The following is a 23084-nucleotide window of genomic DNA, read 5'->3' as shown; positions in this document are numbered from 1 at the left end:
GGTGCTCTCTCGAAGCCGTGTATCACTGACAGTCAGAGGTATGCAGACAGGATGTTGTTCAAAAGACACAATATTAAAGCCCATGGCCAGAAGTGCTTGGAGGAGCTTTCCATATTGGCAGGGTTAGGAAGAAAAGTAACATCACAGCAGCTCACTGATGGCCCAGAAGAAAGGAAAGAGTTCAGGGATCAAAGGGTTTGATATGTATTTAAAAAAAAAAAAATGGTGTAAAGGGAGCAGAGGATTAAAAAGATAAAAGGTTATTGGGGAGTTCAGAGGCAGAACCATTCATTCCAGGTGAGACTCCAGGTGGCTGAACTGGAATGGAGAGGAAGCTATAATGTAAGAAGAAGGGAGGGATTTATCACAGTTGGCATCAGAACATCATTCTTTGACTACCTCCTCCAGGTTCATTTATATGAAAATCACTTTGGAGAGATACTCTTTTAGCCTTGAAATTGATCTTAATAGTTATGTAATTTGATCTAAATTCTCTCAAAGGAGACAGGAAATCAACATTTGTTGAGACTCTGCCATGTGCTTTTCACTATACTTGAACACCATTATCCTCTGTAATTAGAGGAACCATGTAATTTATTGTCCGAACTAGACTCTCTTGAGAGTAAAAGAACAACAGATAGAGACTGAGGTTGTTCTTGGTAAACTGGCATGGATGGCAGTCCTATAATTATCAGACATCCTTTTGAGTTGTATGCGACTTTATCAGCATTTCAGAGACAGGGAAACTCAGCGAAGTCTTTTATTTATTTATTATTTTGGCTGCATTGGGTATTTGTTGCTGTGCACAGGCTTCTGACTGCAGTAGCCTCTTTTGTTTCAGAGCACCGGCTCTAAGGCAGGCTTCAGTAACTGCACGCAGGCTCAGTAGCTGCGGTACTTTGGCATGGTACATGTTGCTCCGTGGCATGTGAAATCTTCCCGGACCAGGGATTAAACCTGCGTCTCCTGCATTGGAAGATGGATTCTTAACCACTGGACCACCAGGGAAGTCCTCAGAGGAGTCTTCTGACTAAAGGCACCCCGTTAGTGAGAGTCAAAGGCAGAGGCAGAACTTAGACCCAGGTGTGTGTGACTCTGAAGTCTAACTGTTGCTAACTTAGTTCCTGGCTTACCTGCATTAGCTCCCCATCATCGTTTCACTTGCCTTGGCTTGACAGGCTCCCTTCCAGACAGATACTGTGATGGTCCCAGCTGGAAGTCTGTCTCAACACAGATGATTCGATGTGTGATGACTCTGCCGCTGCCAGCAGTGACAGGAAGCCAGCTGTTCTCAGAGCCTTTGGCCATGATGCACTTGAGATGTCTTAGCTCCTGCGTGTGGGCTACTCAGAGACCCTAGGCTTGCTTACTTTGTAATCAGAGTCCATCAGATGAGGCCAGGGATGGCCAGTTAAGATGATGGAAGGAGATGCTGATGGATCCAGGGCTCACAAAAACTATAGCATCAGAGAAGCTTGGGATTAGAAGAAGCAATGAGTGAATGCTGCAGCTGCTCGGTCGCTTCAGTCATGTCTGACTCTTTGCAACCCCATGACTAGCCCGCCAGCCTCCTCTGTCCACAGGAGTTTTCCCAGCAAGAATACTGGAGTGGACTGCCATGCCCTCCTCCAGGGGATCTTGTTGACCCAGTAATTGCACCCAAGTCTCCTGTGTAGCAGGCAGAATCTTTACCACTGAGCCACTCAGGAAGCCCATAATAAGTGGGCTTATTATCAACAAAATGCAGATCTAGGAGTAGACAGCTGAAGAAGTTTCGGCTTAAGGAAGTGTGACGGGGCAGTGGGGAGGAACTTGGGATTAACTGAAGGCCCAGTAAACTGTCATCCATCAGGTCACTGAAAGAGAAGGAGGTGGGTGCAGAGCAGGAGAGCCAAAATGGGTGGATGGCTCTGAAAGTTTTCACCTGATCAGTCTCTTTACTTCAGTCCTGCTTTGGTCCTGGCGTGTGTGCCACGGGTGTCCAGCTGGTCTCAGTAAGGCCATCCTGGGTCTGTTCACCTAGGGCCCAGCCATTCAGACCAGGATCTTTGCAGACTCGGTTGCTCTAAAAAGTCTTTGGGGAACAGAATGGGGGTCTTTGAAGGCCAAAACAATGAGTTCTTGGCGGCGGTAAATGGACCACAACTGAATTGATTTTTTAAATTAAGTTTTAATAACGCAGTTAATATAAGAATGCATTCTCTTTGTAATAATTTCAGAAAATGACAATTAAGGCTTAAGTTTCTTTTGCCCACGAACCAGGTGCCTTTACCTCTTCCACAGATGTAGCCCTTTCTTCAAGCCACTTTTGGATTTATCCTTCTAGACTTTTTTCTATATATTTGCATTCACATGTGACCTTATAGAAAATTTATTATACTTGTCTCAAAGATTTGGAGGGCCTTGTTTGTTTAAACACAGTCCCAAAATTATAGAAAAGTTAACAGTACGAGGATTTCTGTATTCTCTTTACCTGATTTACCATTTGTTCACGTTTTGTTTCATTTGTTCATCATTCTCTCTATTAAATATTTTAATATGCGTGTATATGTTTTTGTGAGCCATCTGAGAATGAGTTGGAATCGTGGTCCCCATTTTTTCCTAGATAATTTAGTATATATTTTCTAAGGACACGGACATTCTCGTGCATATGTACAGTTATTCAACTCTGGAAACCTAATATTGGCCCAGTGCTATCATTTAATTCATAGTCTCAATCCAGATTTCATCAGCTGAACCACTGATGTCGATCTTCAGTTGAAACCACTGACTTTTTTTTTAAACAAAGAAGTATTACATTGTAATAGCCAATCTTCATTTTGCTGGTTTAACATGTTAGCACATGTAGATAGCCCAGTGTTATAGAGCCATACATAATATTTCACTGTGTGAACATGCTCTGGATTATTTACCCCTTCCCCTGTTGATGAGCATTCACGTTATTTCCTATTTTTTTAAATTGAAATATAGTTGCTTTACCATGTTGTGTTAGTTTCTGCTGTACAGCGAAGTGAACCAAATATCCATGTACATATATATCCCCTCTTTTTGGATTTCCTTCCCATTTAGGTCACCACAGAGCATTAAGTAGAGTTCCCTGTGCTCTACAGTAGGTTCTCATTAGTTATCTACTTTGTACGTAATAGTGTATATATGTCAATCCCAGTCTCGCAATTCATCCCACCCTGCCTTTCCCCCTTTCGTGTCCATACATTTGTTCTCTCTGTCTGTGTCTCTATTTCTGCCTTGAAAACAGGTTCATCTGTACCATTTTCTTAGATTCCACGTAGATAAAATGCGTTAATATACAACATTGATTTTTCTCTTTCTGACTTGCTTCACTCTGTGTAACAATCTGTAGGTATATCCACATCTCTACAAATGATCCAAGTTTGTTCTTTTTTATGACTGATTAAATTTTGCTGTATATATGTACCGCATCTTCTTTATCCATTCATTGGTTGATAGACATTTAGGTTTCTTCCATGACCTGGCTATTTTAAATAGTGCTGCAGTGAACACTGGGGTGCATGTGTTTTTTTTTTTTTTAATTTTGTTTTTTTTTTCAGGGTATATGCCCAGTAGTGGGATTTCTGGGTCATATGATAATTCTATTTTTAATTTTTTAAGGAACCTTCAAACTGTTCTCCGTAGTGGCTGTATCAATTTGCATTTCCTGCTTTTTATCTCTGCAGACATCCTCAAACATAACTGAATGCTAGTGGGGATTGCTTTGGATGACTGTTCTAAGGACATTTATAGTGAGGACAAATAAGGACTCATGATGTTGAAGAAAGTACCTTCAAAAGGAGAAGTTCTTAATACAGAGAAGCTTCTGGTTCACATAGTATATTATGATGACTTTAAAGCAACACAGTTATTCAGACTTTCCAATACTTATTAAAAAAAATAAGAAAGTTCTTATTGAAGAGCAATCCTTAGGAAGATAGTTAACAGTAGGGCTATCTTTTATGGATTCAGCACTGTATTAGGTAATCACACCAGAATGCAGAGGCCTTGTTTGCTCTGAAGGCCTTTGATGGAAACAGCCAGATCTTACCCCCCAACCAGCTTCACTCCCAAGGCAAGCAATGTTCTCTTGACTGGGACACTTTTCTGTGCACTTAGCAAGCTTCCACCAGGGGGGACAGTTGCTATTTCTGCTTTGTGTGAAGCATTTTGTACCATCTGGGCTGGCTGAATTTCAACAGAGATAGTAAAGAAACATTTATCAAGAAAAATCAAAGTCAGTCTCGCCAAGTGTGGTCTAGAGAGATTTGCTTTCTCAATACATATACAGCTCTCTTGCTGCTGGGAAACATGACTCTACTTTGAAAAGCTTCAGGAGGGACAGGCCTTTGGATCTTAGCCTGAAGCTACTTTCAGCTGGTCACGATACAGTGACTTTAGTAGCCAGAGCACTTGGAGATGTGAATACCAACAGTCCCAGAATCAATTCCACTTTGTTCCTTTTCACAGAAATTTTTGGCCCCTTTGGGAGAGGATAGACCCAAAAGGAACAGAAGTAGAAGAAAGGGTCTATCTATAAGAGTTGGGGGAAAGATGGAGTCATGCCTCAGTTAGGCTTGGAAAGTTAGGGGAAGTAGACGGCCAGTGAGAGGTCATTCTTAAACCATTAGTTATGAGATTGGCTCAAGAATACTTGTCCTACAAAGAGTACTCTGAAGGAGCTGTGAGGTGCATACTTACAATAGAAGAATGTTCTGGTGATTGTCCTGTGCTGTCAGTTTATAAGACAGGGGAGGGCGTGTGGTCTTTGAAGAAAGACAAGCTGTTTTCACTTGCATATGTGTTGCCAATCAACCAGACAGACAAGTTTCTGGCACTTCAGAGCCTCTCAAATCATGTTTTTATGCAGCTCACTAGGGTGATGGATGTGTCATTCCAAGATCCAAGCCTGGAAACTTGCACATGCTGTTTTCCTTGGAAGGCTCAGTGAATGAGAGAAAGGAACAGTTGGAGATTGTATGTAGTCCATGGGGAAAGTGTACGGGCATATTAAGAAATTATATCATCTAGGAAAGTTTTACCTAATGTGTGCTGTATGGACCAGCAGTATCAGCATCACTTGGGAACTTAGAGAAACAGATGAGCAGGTGTCACTCCAGACTTAATGAATCAGAATCTTATCTGTGGGAGTGGGTCATAGGAATATGCATCTCACTGGTCATCTGGGTGACCCTTGTCCACACTAAGGGCTGAGAAGCATTCCTTTGGAAGGGTTCAAATGGAAAAGTCAGATGCTTTATTCTCAAGAAAAAATTTGGAAATGATTAAGTCTTCATAATAAAAACAAACCAATGTAGTAAAAAGAGGGCACTGAATATTAATTGTAATAACAATGAAATAGCAATAACATGAAAGTGAAAGCAATAATATAGCTAGCATTTATTGACTATTTCTCTAGGTGTTAACAATGTATATTCTTTATCTGATTTCACCCTTTTAACAGCCCAGTGAGGTATGTTCTTTCCATTTTACTGATCAAGAATTTGAGATTCAAAAATGTGAAATAACTGCTAGGCAAAATGTAGACCCTGGATTCTCATAGCCCTGTATCCACTATACTATAGGACCTGACTACTGTCTCCTTAGAAATCAACTCTACTTTGAATCTGTTGTTGTTGCTGAGTCGCCAAGTCATGTTCGACTATTCGTGATCCCAAAATTGCTTTGAATAACTTGGTTTTATTCTGCTAGGCACTGGGAATAGGGGGTCAACATAAGATATTGAAGACAAGATCAACATTATGTTGGCACCCCTGTCCATAGTACTTAGCAGAATGCTGAACACATTAGGGACCTGCTTATTGAACTTAACCAAATCAAAGAGGTAAAATTCTTACTTTTGGTACAAAAATGAGATACAACTTGCAAGATGACATGGAATAGGAATTCAGCCTGTGGATAAGTGGAAGAAGGGGCCATGTGCTAGAGTAGAGAATGGTGTCAGTGCAGAATAAGCTACAGCATGCCTCCTGGGGTCCCTTGTCACTCCTCTGACAGTCCACTCAGCCCTTTCTTCATTCCCTTTATTCAGTCTCAGCCCTTTACTAGCTATATGGTCTTAGGCAAGTCAGCCCCCCGCCACTCCATCCCAAGCAGTGGTTAGTTGTCAGATAAAATGAAAGGAAAGAGGAGCAAGGGAGTTGAGAGTAATTTTCGAGAGTGAATATAATGCCTCCAAAACTTTAAGCTGGGGGTGAACGGAGTAAAGACGAGAGGGAATGAGGAGAAAGAGAAAATTTTATATTGGGCTCAATAGGTTGATTGGTGATGAAAGATTTGTAGCAGTGGGGTACTAGAGTTAATGAACAGGAAAATGGGAAGTAGCATAGCTTGTGGGATACATGAAGCTGAGTTAAAAAAGTAGTGTAACTTCTGGATGATAAACACCAGGAAGGAGGTGACTGTGATGAGGTGGAAGCAGAGGTTGCAGGGAGTGATGGGGATGCTTTATTCTTTACTTTTCTGATAACTTGTTGCACTTATGAAGCACTTAGAACAAATACTGAATGATGGTGGTGGTAAGGGGTATCTTTGTCATATTCTTGACTTTAATGAGATTGCATTTACCATTAACTTTGGTGCTATTATTTCAGATGTCCTTTGTCCTGTGGAGATTTCCTGTTATTTCTAGCTAATTGAAATGATCCTATAGTTTTCTCCTTTGACCTATAATTATGATGAATATTTTAATAATAGATTTCTGAGGTTGAGCCATCTTTGCATTCTGGTAAGAGTCACTGTTTGTTAGCCTTTTAGCAGATAGTTTGATTCAGTCTGCTAATATCAATATATTACTTTGGGTTTTCCTATCATAAATGAGGTGGTTGGCACTGTATCCTCAAGATCTAGACAGTTTTCATTTTCTTATCGCCTTCCCTTGGCCATCTATGTTACTGGTTTTTGAACTGACTCCTAATTAACTTCTTCCCGTTTCTCCAGACTGATGTCTTATGCTGCCTCATCCTTCTTATACTCAGTTGCATCCCAGACTGTTGACCTTCTTCTTCCTTTCCCTGCTAAACCTCCTTTACCCAGGGTGTTCTTGGGCACAGGTGGAGCCTAGCTGTAATGCTGCTGTTTTTCCAGCCCTCTCACCCTGGGCTGTCTAGGCACTGGTTAATGGGTGCTGCCTGGATAAATAGGTCATTTTGGTTTAGAGGGCAATTCTTTCTCTTTTATTAATAGCTTTTACTTTTTTATTAATTACCTTTTATTGGAGTGTAGTTGCTTTATGATATTGTGTTAGCTTCTACTGCATAGCAAAATGAATCAGCTATACATATACACATACCCCTCCCTCTTGGATTCCCCTCTTATTTAGGTCACCATGGTGCATTAAGTAGAGTTCCCTGTGCTGTACTGCATGTTCATATCAGTTGCCTGGTTTTCTTTTTGAATTCAGATAAAATGCACCATTAACCATTTTTAAGTGTATAGCTTAGTGGCATTTACTGAATTAACAGTTTTGGGCAACCATCGCTTCTATCTAGTTCCAAGGAATTTTTGTCACCCTTAAAGGAAACCCCATAACCATTAGGTAGTAACTCCCATTCCACCTACCACCAACTCCTGGCAGCTGCTAGTCTGCTGTCTCTTTGGATTTACCTGTTCTGGATGTTTCATGTAAATGGAATCATAGAATATGTAAATTTTTATGTCAGAGTATACACATGTTCATAGCAGCACCTTTTACAATAGTCAAAAGTTGATCAGCTGATGAATGGATAAACAAAATTTGATATCTTCATGCAAGCAGATATTCAGTTCAGTTCAGTTGTTCAGTTGTGTCCAACTCTCTGCGACCCCATGAACCGCAGCACGCCAGGTCTCCCTGTCCATCACCAACTCCCGGAGTTCACTCAAACTCATGTCCATTGTGTCAGTGATGCCATCCAACCATCTTATCCTCTGCCGTCCCCTTCTCCTCCTGCCCTCAATCTTTCTCAGCATCAGGATCTTTTCAAACGAGTCAGCTCTTCGCATTAGGTGGCCAAAATACTGGAGTTTCAGCTTCAACATCAGTCCTTCCAATGACCACCCAGGACTGATTTCCTTTAGGATGGATTGGTTGGATCTTCTCGCAGTCCAAGGGACTCTCAAGAGTCTTCTATTCAACCATAAATGAAGTACAATATGTAGGATCCTAGAAAGGATTAAGCTAATTGGAAGAAACTAATTTTTCTTGGAGGCCTTTTGGAAAATAAACTAAAAAAATTTATGGTTAATCTAGGGGAAGGGCAGTTTGAAAGTCAGAAATCAATTTTAAACCAACATAGAGTCTACATCTTTTCAGTTTATCTCACTTCGTATGCCTCTTAGCTGTTGGTGTTAATAAATGAAGATTCCCATTAAATAAATGTGATGCCAGGAAACCTTTTCACAGGTTCTACAACCATCACTGGTTGGCACTTTAACTTTTGGGGGTTCAGTTCAGTTCAGTTGCTCAGTTGTGTCCGACTCTGCAACCCCATGAACCACAGCACGCCAGGCTTCCCTGTCCATCACCAACTGCTGGAGTCTATCCAAACCCATGTCCATTGAGTCAGTGATGCCATCCAACCATCTCATCCTCTGTCATCCCCTTCTCCTCCTGCCCTCAATCTTTCCCAGCATCAGGGTCTTTTCAAATGAGTCAGCTCTTCACATCAAGTGGCCAAAGTATTGGAGTTTCAGCTTCAACATCAGTCCTTCTAATGAACACCTACGACTGATCTCCTTTAGGATGGACTGGTTGGATCTCCTTGCAGTCCAAGGGACTCTCAAGAGTCTTCTCCAACACCACAGTTCAAAAGCATCAATTCTTTGGCACTCAGCTTTCTTTATAGATATTAATGTTAAAACTGGTTTGTTTATTTTCTTTCTGTTTTTAGTAAGAGATGCTAAAAACCTTGTACCTATGGATCCTAATGGCTTGTCAGATCCTTACGTGAAACTGAAACTGATTCCTGATCCCAAGAGTGAGAGCAAGCAGAAGACCAAGACCATCAAGTGCTCCCTCAACCCCGAGTGGAACGAAACATTTAGATTGTAAGTTAAAATTACTGCATCCCAGTCTGGGTGGCAAGGTTGGGTTGTGGACCACCTGAGATTGGGAAGGTCCTTTACCAGCCTGTCTTTCCTTCCCTCTGTCCCTGACTCCTTCTCTCCCTCCCTTTCTCCCTTCCTCTCTTCCTTTCTTCCTTCTTTCCTTCCTCTCCACCTGCAGTTTTGCATTGCAAGCCAAGTAAAAATTGGAGCTTTTTTCATATACAGTATTGAGAATGTCTCTGATGTGGGGGAGTGGAAAATACTGTGATGTGTTGCTAGGTGAAGCCAAATTGTGGGAGTTGCTCTGGGTCTCAGCAAACATAGAATGCAACCCATAGGGTGTGGGGATGACCTGCTTAGGGCTGTGTGTGTGGCTGATGCTGGGCCAGCCGCCAGCCACCTGCTGGGAGCTCTTTGCTAGCTGCCATGCAGGGTCTTCCCTGGCTAGTGCTCCAAGAACATGGCATCACTTTTTGATGCATCTGAGCTAACAATTATGAGATACATCAGCCGACAGTTACTGAGCATGTGCTGTTTATAACAAGCACTGTATTAAGGGATCTGGCTACACTAGTCATTTCATCCCCATTTTACCAACGGGGCTTTAAGAGGTTAAAGAACAGGCCAGTATCCCACAACAAGAACAGGGAAGGATGGGATTCAGTGACAGTCCAACTCCAGGGAAAAGTGAATGTGTTAATTGCTCAGTTGTATCCAACTCTTTGTGACCCCATGGATTGTATCCTGCCAGGTTCCTCTGTCCATGGAACTTCCTAGGTAAGAATATTGGAGTGGGTAGCCATTCCCTTCTCCAGAGGATCTTCCTGACCCAGGGATAGAACCCTAGTCTCCTGCACTGCAGGTAGATTCTTTACTGTCTGAGCCACCAAGGAAGCCCTCCAACTTCAGGGATCATGGGCCAAAAGCATGACTTCTTGTGGTGCCCCGTTTCCTCCTTCCCCTCTCAGAGCAAAACTGGGGGCTCATCTCAGCCTCCATCAAGGACATGCCCTAGAACAATTTTCCCCAGACTGGCCCCAGCAAGACTCTTTCCTTCATACATTTCCTCAACCTCATTATCAACCTGCATGTGTGCAAACACTCACATAATTACAGGACTGGCATTCATAGTTCTTAGAGTGACTGTGTCAGTAGGATTTCCTGAACATCGTGGATCCAGGACATACGGCAGCGCAAGTGGTTAGAACTGCCTGGTCAGAGCTCGCCTGGGTCCTCTTCCTGTTTAACCACAGGCTGTAAAACAGAAAAGCTCTGCCTCCCTAGGGAGCTTGCCCGGGATGAAAACTGAATTTGTTTCTTGCAACAGCTTGTAATCTTTAAACGTTGCTACCTTCAGGCTTTGCCTCTTGTACATTTCATATGCTTGAGAAATCACGGTAACCTCACTGACTTTTTTTTTTCCCTCCTTGCAGCCAGCTGAAAGAATCGGACAAAGACAGGAGACTGTCTGTAGAGATTTGGGATTGGGATCTGACCAGCAGAAATGACTTCATGGGATCTTTGTCGTTTGGGATTTCTGAACTGCAGAAAGCTGGTGTTGATGGCTGGTAAGGAAGCTTTCACTTTGAGAGCAACAGTACAGCTTGATCCATCGAAACCTGAGATCAAGAATGGTTCCCTTTTTCTCCGAAAGACTGAAGCAGAATCACAAGTGAAAGCTGGTAGATTGGCTCTGCCACATCAGTTCAGTTCAGTCACTCAGTTGTGTCCGACTCTTTGCGACCCCATGAGTCCCAGCACGCTAGGCCTCCCTGTCCATCACCAACTCCCAACTCCCGCAGTTCACTCAAACTCGTGTCCATCGAGTCGGTGATGCCATCCAGCCATCTCATCCTCTGTCGTCCCCTTCTCCTCCTGCCCCCAATCCCTCCCAGCATCAGGGTCTTTTCCAGTGAGTCAACTCTTCGCATGAGGTGGCCAAAGTTTTGGAGTTTCAGCTTTAGCATCAATCCTTCCAATGAACACCCAGGACTGATCTCCTTTAGAATGGACTGGTTGGATCTCCTTGCAGTCCAAGGGACTCTCAAGAGTCTTCTCCAACACCACAGTTCAAAAGCATCAATTCTGCGGCACTCAGCTTTCTTCACAGTCCAACTCTCACATCGATATATGACCACTGGAAAAACCATAGCCTTGACTAGACGGACCTTTGTTGGCAAAGTAATGTCTCTGCTTTTGAATATGCTATCTAGGTTGGTCATAACTTTCCTTCCAAGGAGTAAGCGTCTTTTAATTTCATGGCTGCAATCACCATGTGCAGTGATTTTGGAGCCCCCCAAAATAAAGTCTGACACTGTTTCCACTGTTTCCCCATCTATTTCCCATGAAGTGATAGGACCAGATGCCATGATCTTAGTTTTCTGAATGTTGAGCTTTAAGCCAACTTTTTCACTCTCCTCTTTCACTTTCATCAAGAGGCTTTTTAGTTCCTCTTCACTTTCTGCCATAAGGGTGGTGTCACCTGCATATCTGAGGTTATTGATATTTCTCCTGGCAATGTTGATTCCAGCTTGTGCTTCTTCCAGTCCAGCGTTTCTCATGATGTACCCTGCATATAAGTTAAATAAACAATATACAGCCTTGACGAACTCCTTTTCCTATTTGGAACCAGTCTGTTGTTCCATGTCCAGTTCTAACTGTTGCTTCCTGATCTGCATATAGGTTTCTCAAGAGGCAGGTCAGGTGGTCTGGTATTCCCATCTCTTTCAGAATTTTCCACCATTTATTGTGATACACAGTCAAAGGCTTTGGCATAGTCAATAAAGCAGAAATAGATGTTTTTCTGGAACTCTCTTGCTTTTTCCATGATCCAGTGGATATTGGCAATTTGATCTCTGGTTCCTCTGCCTTTTCTAAAACCAGCTTGAACATCTGGAAGTTCACAGTTCACGTATTGCTGAAGCCTGGCTTGGTAAATTTTGAGCATTACTTTACTAGCATGTGAAATGAGTGCAATTGTGCAGTAGTTTGAGCATTCTTTGGCATTGCCTTTCTTTGGGATTGCCGTATAGATAACATTTTACTTAGTCCTCATGCAAAAATTCCATGGACAGAGGAGCCTGGTAGGCTACAGTCCATGGAGTCACAAAGAGTCGGACACGACTGAGCAACTTCACTTTCCTAGACTTTTCCGTGCAAAAAAAAAAAAAAGAAAGAATTAGTTGTCAGTATTTTCAAACTCAGGAAATTTTCAATAAAAGTTTGGGCCTACAGGGTAACAAGTGAGAACAGCTGAGTAGTTAATACTGACTTTTGACAGGATGTGGTGGTGGTGGTGGTCTAGTCGGCTAAGTTGTATCTAACTCTTATCACTCCATGGACTGTAGCCCACCAGGCTCCTCTGTCTATGAAATGTTTCAGGCAGGAACACTGGAGTGGGTTGCTGTTTTCCTATTCCATAGGATCTTCTTGGCCCAGGGATTGAACCCAGGTCTCCTACATTGCAGGCAGATTCTTTAGTGATGGAGCAACCAGGGAATCCCATTTGCTGCAGTCCTCATTAGTCCCTATGGTTTTACATCTGTCCCACTTTACACAACAGTATGACTTAAGAGGCCCCATGAGCACTAAAATGGCTCTCACACTGTATTTAAAATGTATGTTTAATTCACTGTTAGATTTTGACTCCTTAAGAAGATGCCTCTTCACTGGGACTGCTTACCAAGCCTGGCCACCACAGTACTGGGGGGTTACTGTCACTCACGCTAAATTGCTTCAGTTCTTTCTGACTCTTTGTGATCTTGTGGACCCGCCAGGCTCCTCTGTCCATGGCGATTCTCCAGGCAAGAATACTGGAGTGGGTTGCCATGTCCTCCTCCGGGGGATCTTCCTGACCCAGGGATGGAACCCTCATCTGTTATATCTGCTGCATTGTCAGGTGGGTTCTTTACCACTAGCGCCACCTGGGAAGTCCTGGTTACTTTCAGTCAGCTGCAGTATCTCCCTTGTTCTGGCATGTTTGCTTCTAACAACAACAACATCTTTGCCCAATATTCCCGGCGAAGAGGCTGGGTAGGTCCTCTTTGGTGACTGTTTCTTTCCCAGTTATCTGAGCAGAGGAGTCAGAAGAGATGGTCCACCTTGACACTAGAACTATGGGAGAAGTAGTAATTTGGCAGGGGTCCTGTCTCTTTAAGAGAAATTGTGTCATTTCTGAATGGTCCTTGCTCTGGACTTTTTCAGTTATAAGTGAAAGACAATCAGAACCAAACTGGTTTAGCAAGAAAGAGAATGGATCATCGGAAGCTCACAAGGGACCTCACGTCCTTTCCATTGTCCGCCTTACAACTTCCTTGTCTCTCCTCCACATTTATCATAGGCATTTATTCACTTTATTTATTTGTGCTCACTCCATCCTAGTCATTAGAAATATATCAAGTATAAGACAGACATGCCCTTGTGAAACTTAGCTTCTAGAAAAGAATGCGAAACCTTGAAGAAGAAATCATACAAATAACTAATCAGTGACTACATGGTGAGAGACGTGAAAGGATGCAGAAGCTGAGACCATAAAAAAAGTGTGCTGATAAGTTCACTTGTACCCTTTTGGGGGAACTTATCTACAAACAAACAGAGTTACAGAAGCAGAAGACAAACTTATGGTTACTGGGGGTGGAGGGGAGGATAGGAGGGATAAATTAGGAGATTGGGATTGATATAGACACATTACTATACATAAAATGGGGCTTCCCAGGTAACTCTGGTATGCCTGCCAATGCAGGAGACATGGATTCGATATCTGGGTCAGGAAGATACCCTGGAGAAGAAAATGGCAACCCACTCCAGTATTCTTGTATGGAAAATCCAGTATTCTTGTCTGGAAAATCCCATGGACAGAGGAGCCTGGTTGGCTACAGTCCATGGGGTCACAAAGTCAGACATGAAAGAGCAGGCACGCACATTCTATATATAAAATAGATAACTATTAATAATAAGTACTTACTGTATAGCACAAGGAAGTCTACCCAGTGTTCTGTAATGACCTATATGGAAAAAGAATCTAAAAAACAGTGGATATAGGTATATGTATAATTAATACACTTTGCTGTATAATCAACATTATAAATCAAATATACTCCAAGACATTTTTTTAAAAAAATTTAAAAAGAAGTGTGCTAAAGCCCAATCACAAAAGTTAAAGACATAATTCTCATAAAAAAAGATAATGAGCATTTGTTAAAGTTTTCCTTGGCTCATGAGTGAGGAAGCTGGGAAGATGAATGCCTAATTCCATAGGTTTGAGGAATTTTTTTCAGGCTTCCCTGGTGGCTCAGATGGTAAAGAATGGGTTTGATCTCTGGACCAGGAAAATCCCTGGAGAAGGGAATGGCTACCCAGTATTCTTGCCTGGAGAATTCCACGGGCAGAGGAACCTGGTGGGCTCTAGTCCATGGATCACAGAGAGTTGGACACAACTGAGCAACTAACACTTTCACTTATACTTTCAGACAAAGGAATGCTGAAATAACTTGGCTAAGTTAGATGTAAAACTGGCTGCTGTTAAACAGGGCAGTAAAATCACAATTTTGGAGGTTATTGTATCTACCAGACCGAAGAACAAAATCTCACCTCGGATTTCTAAAAGTTGACATCTGTCTTTGCAGACTTGGGAGACCATCTGTATCTTACTGGATTGTGAATAATAAATAATAGGACCAAGAGGAAGGAGATAACTAATTAGAAAATGCTCAAGCATGACATTAAAAGGTCACACCATCATCATTTTGCCTCTTCCCCAAGTTCTGGATAATTTTTCTTGACGTCTGGATGATTTGACTTTGCAGGCTCTCAGCATTGCTACTCAGATTGCTTGTTCCTTCCTCTTTAAATCAAGTGTAAAGAGGTTAAACAGAAAGAATGCATGATCCCTGGGGGTATAAATGAGACAGGAGAGAACATAATAATAATAATTATGATAACAATAGCTGCCTCTTATTGACTCTTTCTAGTGCCAGGCTCTGGGCTGATCTCTTCCCAGGTGTCCTGAAGTCATACATTGATACAGTGTTAGTCAGATGTGGGGAAAAAATATAGCTGCTTTATTTTCTATAATGGACCTAGACTTTCTTATGCGGTTTTGTGACCTCCTGGAGGCCGAGGAGAAGGGAACCTTCACTGTAGATGGTGGCTTCTGGGCTTCATTGCTGCAGGGTGATCAACCCTGCCTGGTCCCTGAACCAGCGCCCACAGAGGCAGGACAGTTCTCTCCCCAAGCCCCCAGCTGTGGGGGCATCCTTCTGGCTTTGTGCTGGAATCCCAGGTCCTCGGCTGTTGCCTCTGATTGTGAGGTCCCTTCACAGTGCCTGTCCTCTTTGTCCCGCCCCGTGGGCCACTGCCAGGCCCCACCCTGATCAGCGCTTCCATGACCTCTCATTTTTTGAGTCTCCTGCGTGGAGATCCAGGAGCTCCATCTCAGAGCCCTCTGTCTTTCCCTCTGCAGCTGCTGCTATGCTTGTGGCCCTCTGTGCAGGTCTCTGCCCAGGGCTCTGGAGGCAGGGGGCCCAAGCCCTCTGCTTTCACCCCGTCCTCCCCTGTCTCCTTCACGTGGTTCTCCAGGCCCCTAAGGGCCAGGCTGTCTCCCACAAGGGCCACATCCTTCTTCCTGGGCCAGCGCCCGCCATGTCTCCTCCCCTGAAGCAAACGGCAGAGTGCAGAGAGGACAGAATGGCTTGATGATAAGGGACGGGCCACCAGGAGTAAGTCCAAATATGACTGCATTTACACTTCCATCAGCTTTTAATTCTCCCAGCACTGCTGGGTGGAACATTGTTCCCTGGATCAGAGTAGTTGATCGGGGGTGAGGTGCACACAGCACATCAGTAACAGTGCTGGGGATCAGGTCCAGGTCTCTGTGATGCCAGCATCTAAGCACCTACACATCCCATTCTACCCCCGGTATGGTGGGGGCCTAGAAGGCAGACTGGAAGCTTGGCTCTTCTGACCAGTTAGATGCCTTGTGACCTCAGACTTCGCCACCTGTACCACAGCCTTCTTAGCAGGTCTGATTCCATTCATCAGGAGTAATTATAGCAACCTGCCTCCATCTATCTCTTGGGATAGTTGCAAAGTTGATGAAATAATAGTAGGAAGGGAACTTCTACAAAAATAAAAGCCCTCTTCAGATGCTGTAGATAAAAGTCCTTTTCAGATGTAGGGCCATGTAGGGCCAAGATATCTATGATGCTGTCTTACCTTGAAATATACCAAATGCTAGAAATTTGGGTTCTTGACCCAGGTATTTTTTTTTTTTAACAGATATATTTTTTTAAACATTTATTCATTCATCTGCATTGGGTCTTAGTTGCGTCATGCGGGATCTTTCATTGTGGCACATGGACTCTCTAGTTGGGGTGAACAGGCTAAGTTGCTCCATGGCACGTGGGATCTTAGTTCCCCGACCAGGGATTGAACCCACGCCCCCTGCATTGCAAGGTGGATTCTAAACCACCAGACCACCGGGGAAGTCCCGACCCAGGAATTCTTTTAACCTTGTGCTATCTAGGGTGTGTCCCATTCCCTCTGTGAGACTCAGTGTGCCCCTCTGGAAGGGGACGAGTGCTCCCTGCTCTTCTGCGGTTCTCATTTAAGGCCGCCTGGCAGAAACAGCAAGGAACGCGTCCAGATGTGACGCACCAGCCCTGGGCCCGCATCTGCTGCTCTGCTGCCAGTTCTGTGTCTGTTGTCAAACCCTCTCCTTTGTTTCTAATTTTGTGTCTTTATACCGTGTTCTTTCCTTCCCCTTGTTTTTTCAGAAGTTTATCTGTTTCACTGTTGTTGTTTTTTTTTATTTCTTCAAAGAGTCTGGGATTTGTATATCAGTTCTGTGTTTCTGTTTTCTCCTTTCCCGTAGGTTTGTTTTGTGGTTGTCTTTGAATTTCAGTTGAATATTTGGCTAATTTATTTTTTTCTCTCTTAACTTACGCTGCTCTTTAAAAATAACAGGCAAGCATTGGCGGGAACAGAAATTTCTGTTTTGATACATCGCATTGAGCTTTTGTGGCTTACTCGAAGTTTGCAGTTGTATTTTTAATTTTCTTTCTAACATGCTTTTCCTTAGGCATGTTTTATAGCTAGAGGCTATAACTTAACGTAAAGTCTTAACTTTTTGTTTACCTTTTTATTACTAATGTTCAGTGACAGTTTTTGTGCTTTATAGCCAGAGAATATGGCCTGTGCATTTTTCATGTTTTCCTTGCCATTCTTTTTTTTTTCAATTTAGCTTAGTGTATGGTCAGTGTTGCCAATTGTTCTGTGTACATTTCAATAGAAAGATTTATTTACTATTTGTAATCTTGGGCAACATCTTTTTAGTAGCCTCACATATCCCATTCTTATAGCTATGCCTCAACTTACATAATAATATTCTTATTATAAGATGTGCAATGTTTACCTATATAAATAATTCTACAGTAAATATACTTATAAGTGAAACCTTTGCTTTAAATATCTCAGTCGCTAAGTTGTGTCCGACTTTTGTGACCCCATGGACTGTCCATGGGATTTTTCTAAGCAAGAATACCTGAATGGGTTGCCATTTCCTTCTCAGGGGGATCTTCCCGATGCAAGGATCAAACCTGTGTCTCCTGCATTAGCAGGCAGATTCTTTATCACTGAACCACCTGGGAAGCCCTTGCCTTAATTATTTCCTAATAAATTCTTAAGCCTGGAATCAGTAGCTTTGAGGATATATGCATTATTAAAGTATTTACCATATTGTTCTATCATTTTTTTCAGTTAATTTACATTCTCACCAGTGCTGTGTGAGACTTTTCCTTTCACCCACGCTTGTCAACATCTGGTATTATAAATTTCAAAGATGATGCAGAAGCTATACATATTTTGTTACTAAATATATATATATATATATTTAGATAATATACATGCATAATGTGATATACATTTTATATGTACTTTAATAATATAAATGTTTATTATTTACATACATTTGTTACTAATTACGTTGAATGCTTTCATTTGTATATTGCCTTTTTTTTGTTTTCATAAGCGACTGTGTACTGTGTTTTGCCTATTATTTTCTTACTAATTTAGACGTTTTTATATAAGAGGGATAATACTGTCTTTGCTGAAATATGCGTTGCAATATTCCCTTCTTTCATGTTGTATGTTAATTTTGGGAATATGCATTTTTTTCTTAGTGGTATATAAAACATTCCATTCAAATCTAATTAGCATAATAAATATCAAGCCAACTGCCAGGAAAAGTTCTCAAGTTTGTCCTCTAATGCCCTAATTGTTCACTGGATTATCCATCCTAGTGTTCACTGTCTCCAATGGATTTTAAAACTTAGAATTATATATGTATTTTTTCTGAAAGTAGTTTTTCCTAAGTTCAAATTGTTCCTGCTTCATAGATGCATTCACCTCTTGGAACTCACTGAAAATATGAGTTAGATATTGTTTGGAATTTTGTTTCTTTTGACACTGGTTCTATTTCATGGAAACTGGATTCCTCGTTGTTTCTCTTTATTTGAGAGAGGTTGTTCATGTGCCCTCCACATAGAATGGTGAGCATAGAAATGTGAGTGTGTGTGTATGTGTTAGTCGCTCAGTCATGTCTGACTCTTTGCAACCCCATGGACTGTAATGGTCCAGGCGCCTCTGTCCACGGCATTCGCCAGGCAAGAACTCTGGAGTGGGTTGCCGTGCCCTTCTCCAGGGGATCTTCCCGACCCAGGGATTGAACCTAGTTCTCTTGCATTTCAGGCAGATTCTTTACCGTCTGAGCTACCAGGGAAGCCCAAGAAACCTGAGTGTCCTGTTCTAATCTATCATACCCAGATGAAGGGACAAAGAAGTCTTTTGTATTTTTGAAATTCTTCTTTGTCAGGTCTGGGGTCCCGGTCCTGTAGATACCAGGGGGAGGGCTATGACCTGAGACAGCTGCACAGCAGGCAGCCCTGCTACCTGGTGGTGGGGCATCTTCTGCCTGCTGGGTTTGTGCATCTCAAAGCTAGAAGGGATCCCTGTTCCTCCTTTCTGATGGGTTCACTGTCCATATCCAGAGGCCATAGTGACAGCGTACTGGCCACAGCAAATGTGAGGGGTGGGGGGCTCTTGTTTTGACCAATGCCCCAGGCGCTGGTGTGTCCTGTACCTCCTGAATATGGATCAAAATTAGTGATCCTCATCCTATCTCTGGTGGTCTGATCCAGGGTTACTAGTGGGGTCCTGTGAGGTTCCCATTGACTGATCACAGCTGGTCAATCCCTCTTAACATATATCTTCCAAAATACTTTCTACTCCAAATGGATTAGGTAGTGCATGGTTGAGATGCTGGCCATATAGAACTGTAACTGGACAAAACTATTCTTCTGTTGGTGTTGCTTCAGTTCTTGAGTTTGCTGCAGAGAAACTCTCAGAGGGCCCTGATGTATTCTAAATGCTCTTTAACCCTTGCTGTTTGCTGAGCTCCCATTTTAACAAAGTAGGGGGGCAGGCGTTAGTCTCAGAGCCTTTGGTAAGCAATACCATCTACTTGGTTTTTTTTTTTTTTCACTTTTTATTAGAGTATCATTGCTTTACAATGTTATGTCATTTTTGGCTGTACAACAAAGTGAATCAGCCACATGTATGAGTAACTTTGATTTGCATGTGTTTAATTTTTCACACATACGTAGTTTCTGCTTAACAAATGATATTGGTTTTCTTTACAAGGAAGAGATATAGAGTGTCCTTTTAAAGTGAATTTATTATTTAAAAAAGAGGTGATTAAATGAAAGCATTAAGTTGATAATAACATCCAGATTTAGCAAAATCCACAAAGGTGAATGAATTTTGCCAAAGACTGCTCCATGCTCTCTTACTAGCACTTTAATTTGTGGAACTTCCTGGAAGTCCCTGCTTTGTGGATAGCACCCTTCTTGATTTCCAGCAAAGATACAGATGTTCTTATTTTTATATTTCTTTGGGTAATTTCAGTGGAAGTTTGGAAGATGAGCATTGACTATTAAATGTGGAGGCGTCTGGGCTCAAACTGGCATCTTGGCTTTGAGTCACCTATCTGTCTATTTTTAGAAGCTGCCGAGGAAGATTTGTGAATGGAGAAAAACATTGTGATGAAAACTGTAAATTTTGCTTAGGAAGTCTTTGGGAGTGAAGAATTTGGGGTTCTTTTTTCGCCCAATGACTTAATTGTCTTTGGAATGTCCCTTTTCCTTCCTCACGCTCATCTCAGTCTGACTAGATGAAAATATCTTTGTGGTCTAGAAACAAATTGAAACCATTTTGTTTATTATAATAATATGAATATCAGTAACAATGATGATGATGCCTTTTATTAAACACTTGCTAAATGCCAGATTTTATTTTCTTGGGCTCCAAAATTGCTGCATGGTGACTGCAGCCATGAAATTAAAAGACACTTGCTCCTTGGAAGAAAAGCTATGACCAACCTAGACTGCATTTTGAAAAGCAGAGACATTACTTTGCCCACAAAGGTCTGTCTAGTCAAAGCTATGGTTTTTCCAGCAGTCACACATGGATGTGAGAGTTGGACCATAAAGAAGGCTGAGCGCCAAAGAATTGATGCTTTTGAACTGTGGTGTTGGAGAAGACTCTTGAGAGTCCCTTGGACTGCATGGATATCCAACCAGTCCATCCTAAAGGAAATCAGTCCTGAATATTAATTGAAAGGACTGATGCTGAAGCTGAAACTCCAGTACTTTGACTACCTGATGTGAAGAGCCGACTCTGATGCCGGTAAAGATTGAAGGCAGAAGGAGAAGGAGATGACAGAGAACAAGATGGTTGGATGGCATTACCGACTCAGTGGACATGAGTTTGAACAAGCTCCAGGAGACGAAGGACAGAGAAGCCTTGCATGCTGCAGTCCATGGGGTCACAAGGAGACGGACACGACTGAGTAACAACAAAATGCCAGCCACCAGGCTTATCATCTTACATACATCATCACGTGTCAACTTCACCATGATCCTATGGAAAAGGCTTTTATTCCTGTTTATAGATGAGAAGAATCAAGGCTCGAGGGATCTTCCTAGCTCATTCAATTACCCAAAGAGGCAAGGGAAGAGGTGAAATTTGGACCCAGGCATGGTTTGACTCCAGGACTTGTGTACTTTCTCAGGAGCTTGACTACCAGACACTTTGGGAAGGTGTCTGTGTAGAAAAACAGCATCATTGAGTGAAGTCCATAGTCTTCCAAGCGCTGCCGAGTGCTGAGTGGCAAGGTGGCAGTGTGTTACAGTGGAAGGGGGTAGGAATGCTGGGACAGCGAGATACAGTGATACAGCGTGATACATCAGCCTTCTTTCAGAATTAGAAAGCACGCACTTGTTGTCAGTCACTAAGTCGTGTCCGATTCTTTGCGACCTCATGAATTGCAGCACGCCAGGCTTCTCTGCTTCACTATCTCCTAGAATTTGCTCAAACTCATGTCCATTGAGTTGGTAATGCTATCTAGCCATCTCAACTTCTCTTCTTGCCCTCAATCTTTCCCAGCATCAAGGTCTTTCCTAATGAGTGGGCTCTTTGCATCAGGCTGCTGAAGTATTGGAGCTTCAGCATCAGTCCTTCCAATGAATAATCAGTTGATTGGTTTGATCTCCTTGCTGTCCAAGGGACTCTCAGGAGTCTTCTCCAGCACCACAATTCAAAAGCATTAGTTCTTCAACACTCAGCTTTCTTTATGGTCCAACTCTAACATCCATTAATGGGCCCCGCAAAATGGATAGAAACAATGACTGTTATAACCAAGAAAATCCTGTGTGTCTATGTGTGTGTACAGGCTGACAAAGAACTTTGCATTCTATAAACATATTTTTTCTGATGTCTTTCTGATGGTTATAAAAATATAAATGAGGGAAGAGATAGGGAGTGTGGAATTGACATGTAAATACTGTTATATTTAAAATGGATAATCAACAGAGTCATACTGTATAGCACAGGGAACTTTGCTCAATGCTATGTGGCAGCCTGGATGGGAGGGGAGTTTAGGGGAGAATGGACACATGTATGTGTGTGTGTGTATATATATATATATATATTTATATGGCTGAGTCCCTTTTCCATCCACCTGAAACTATTACAACATTGTTAATCAGCTATACTCCAATATAAAACAAAAAGTTAAAAAGAAAAGCAAACCTCTTCCTGGAAAACCACCGGGGAATTTGAGTTTTTTGCATATGAGCCACCTGTTCTCCTTGTGTGGCCCTGCAATAAACCTTTCTCTGCTGCAAACAAAAGTTTCTCTGCACATACATACACATAATATACCTACCTACACACACACACCCACCCACACACACACACAGATACATCCCCAAACCAAACACCCATCAACACATGTTTTTAAAGCAGTTTTCTGTAGACCCCTCTCCCTTATCCTAATCATCAGAATATGAAGTAGCATCATGGAGTTTGTCTTTCCTTTGCTCCCTTTAGGTTTAAGTTACTGAGCCAGGAGGAAGGCGAGTACTTCAACGTGCCCGTGCCACCGGAAGGCAGTGAGGGCAACGAGGAACTGCGACAGAAATTCGAGGTGAGATGTCTTTCAGCATCGTGGGAACCAGCTGAGTCTGCCTCCGTACTGTTTTTCTTGTTCGTGGTGTGATTTCTACCAAGGCCTTTCACAATCCTGGGCCTTGGAAATGTTGTTCCACCTCCCAGAAAACTACATATCCTTCAAGATCTCAATTAAGTGTTCCCTGCCTTCTGACATCATTCTGCCTCCTTGTCTTCAATCAGATTTAGACCTTTCCTTAAACGTGTTCATTCGCTACCTGGGTCATTTGGATGGTGGCTTGGACAGGAATGTCAGTAACAATGAATGAAAACAGTGGATAAGGTAGTGATTATATTCTGGAAGCTGAGTCAAGTAGGCTTGCTGAGGTCTGGAATTTGGATTTGGATCTGTTGTCGGTGGGATGGTGCTGTATTAACGCATGGAATTAACTGTGCTTGAAATACCTTTAGGTGCATCTTCCCAAGATTAGGAGCCCTTGGCTCTGACCTTGGGCAGTAGCGCT

The 23084-nt window shown here is 42.4% G+C and overlaps 1 protein-coding gene across 2 annotated transcripts in view; it reads left to right on the top strand.

The window, feature by feature from the left end:
* PRKCB (protein kinase C beta) overlaps window positions 1-23084 on the top strand; it is a 374767-nt gene that overhangs the window by 248590 nt on the left and 103093 nt on the right. For both annotated transcript variants that reach the window (XM_070362076.1, XM_070362075.1), the window contains exons 6-8: window positions 8901-9057; window positions 10491-10625; window positions 22501-22597. In XM_070362076.1, coding sequence (XP_070218177.1) covers window positions 8901-9057; window positions 10491-10625; window positions 22501-22597 — 389 coding nt within the window. The remainder of the gene's footprint in view (window positions 1-8900; window positions 9058-10490; window positions 10626-22500; window positions 22598-23084) is intronic.

This window comes from Bos mutus, chromosome 25 (assembly GCF_027580195.1).
Source record: "Bos mutus isolate GX-2022 chromosome 25, NWIPB_WYAK_1.1, whole genome shotgun sequence".
NCBI classification, from domain to species: Eukaryota; Metazoa; Chordata; class Mammalia; order Artiodactyla; family Bovidae; genus Bos; species Bos mutus.
Note: the sequence above shows the minus strand (reverse complement) of the source record. Positions and strands in the feature narration are given on the sequence as shown.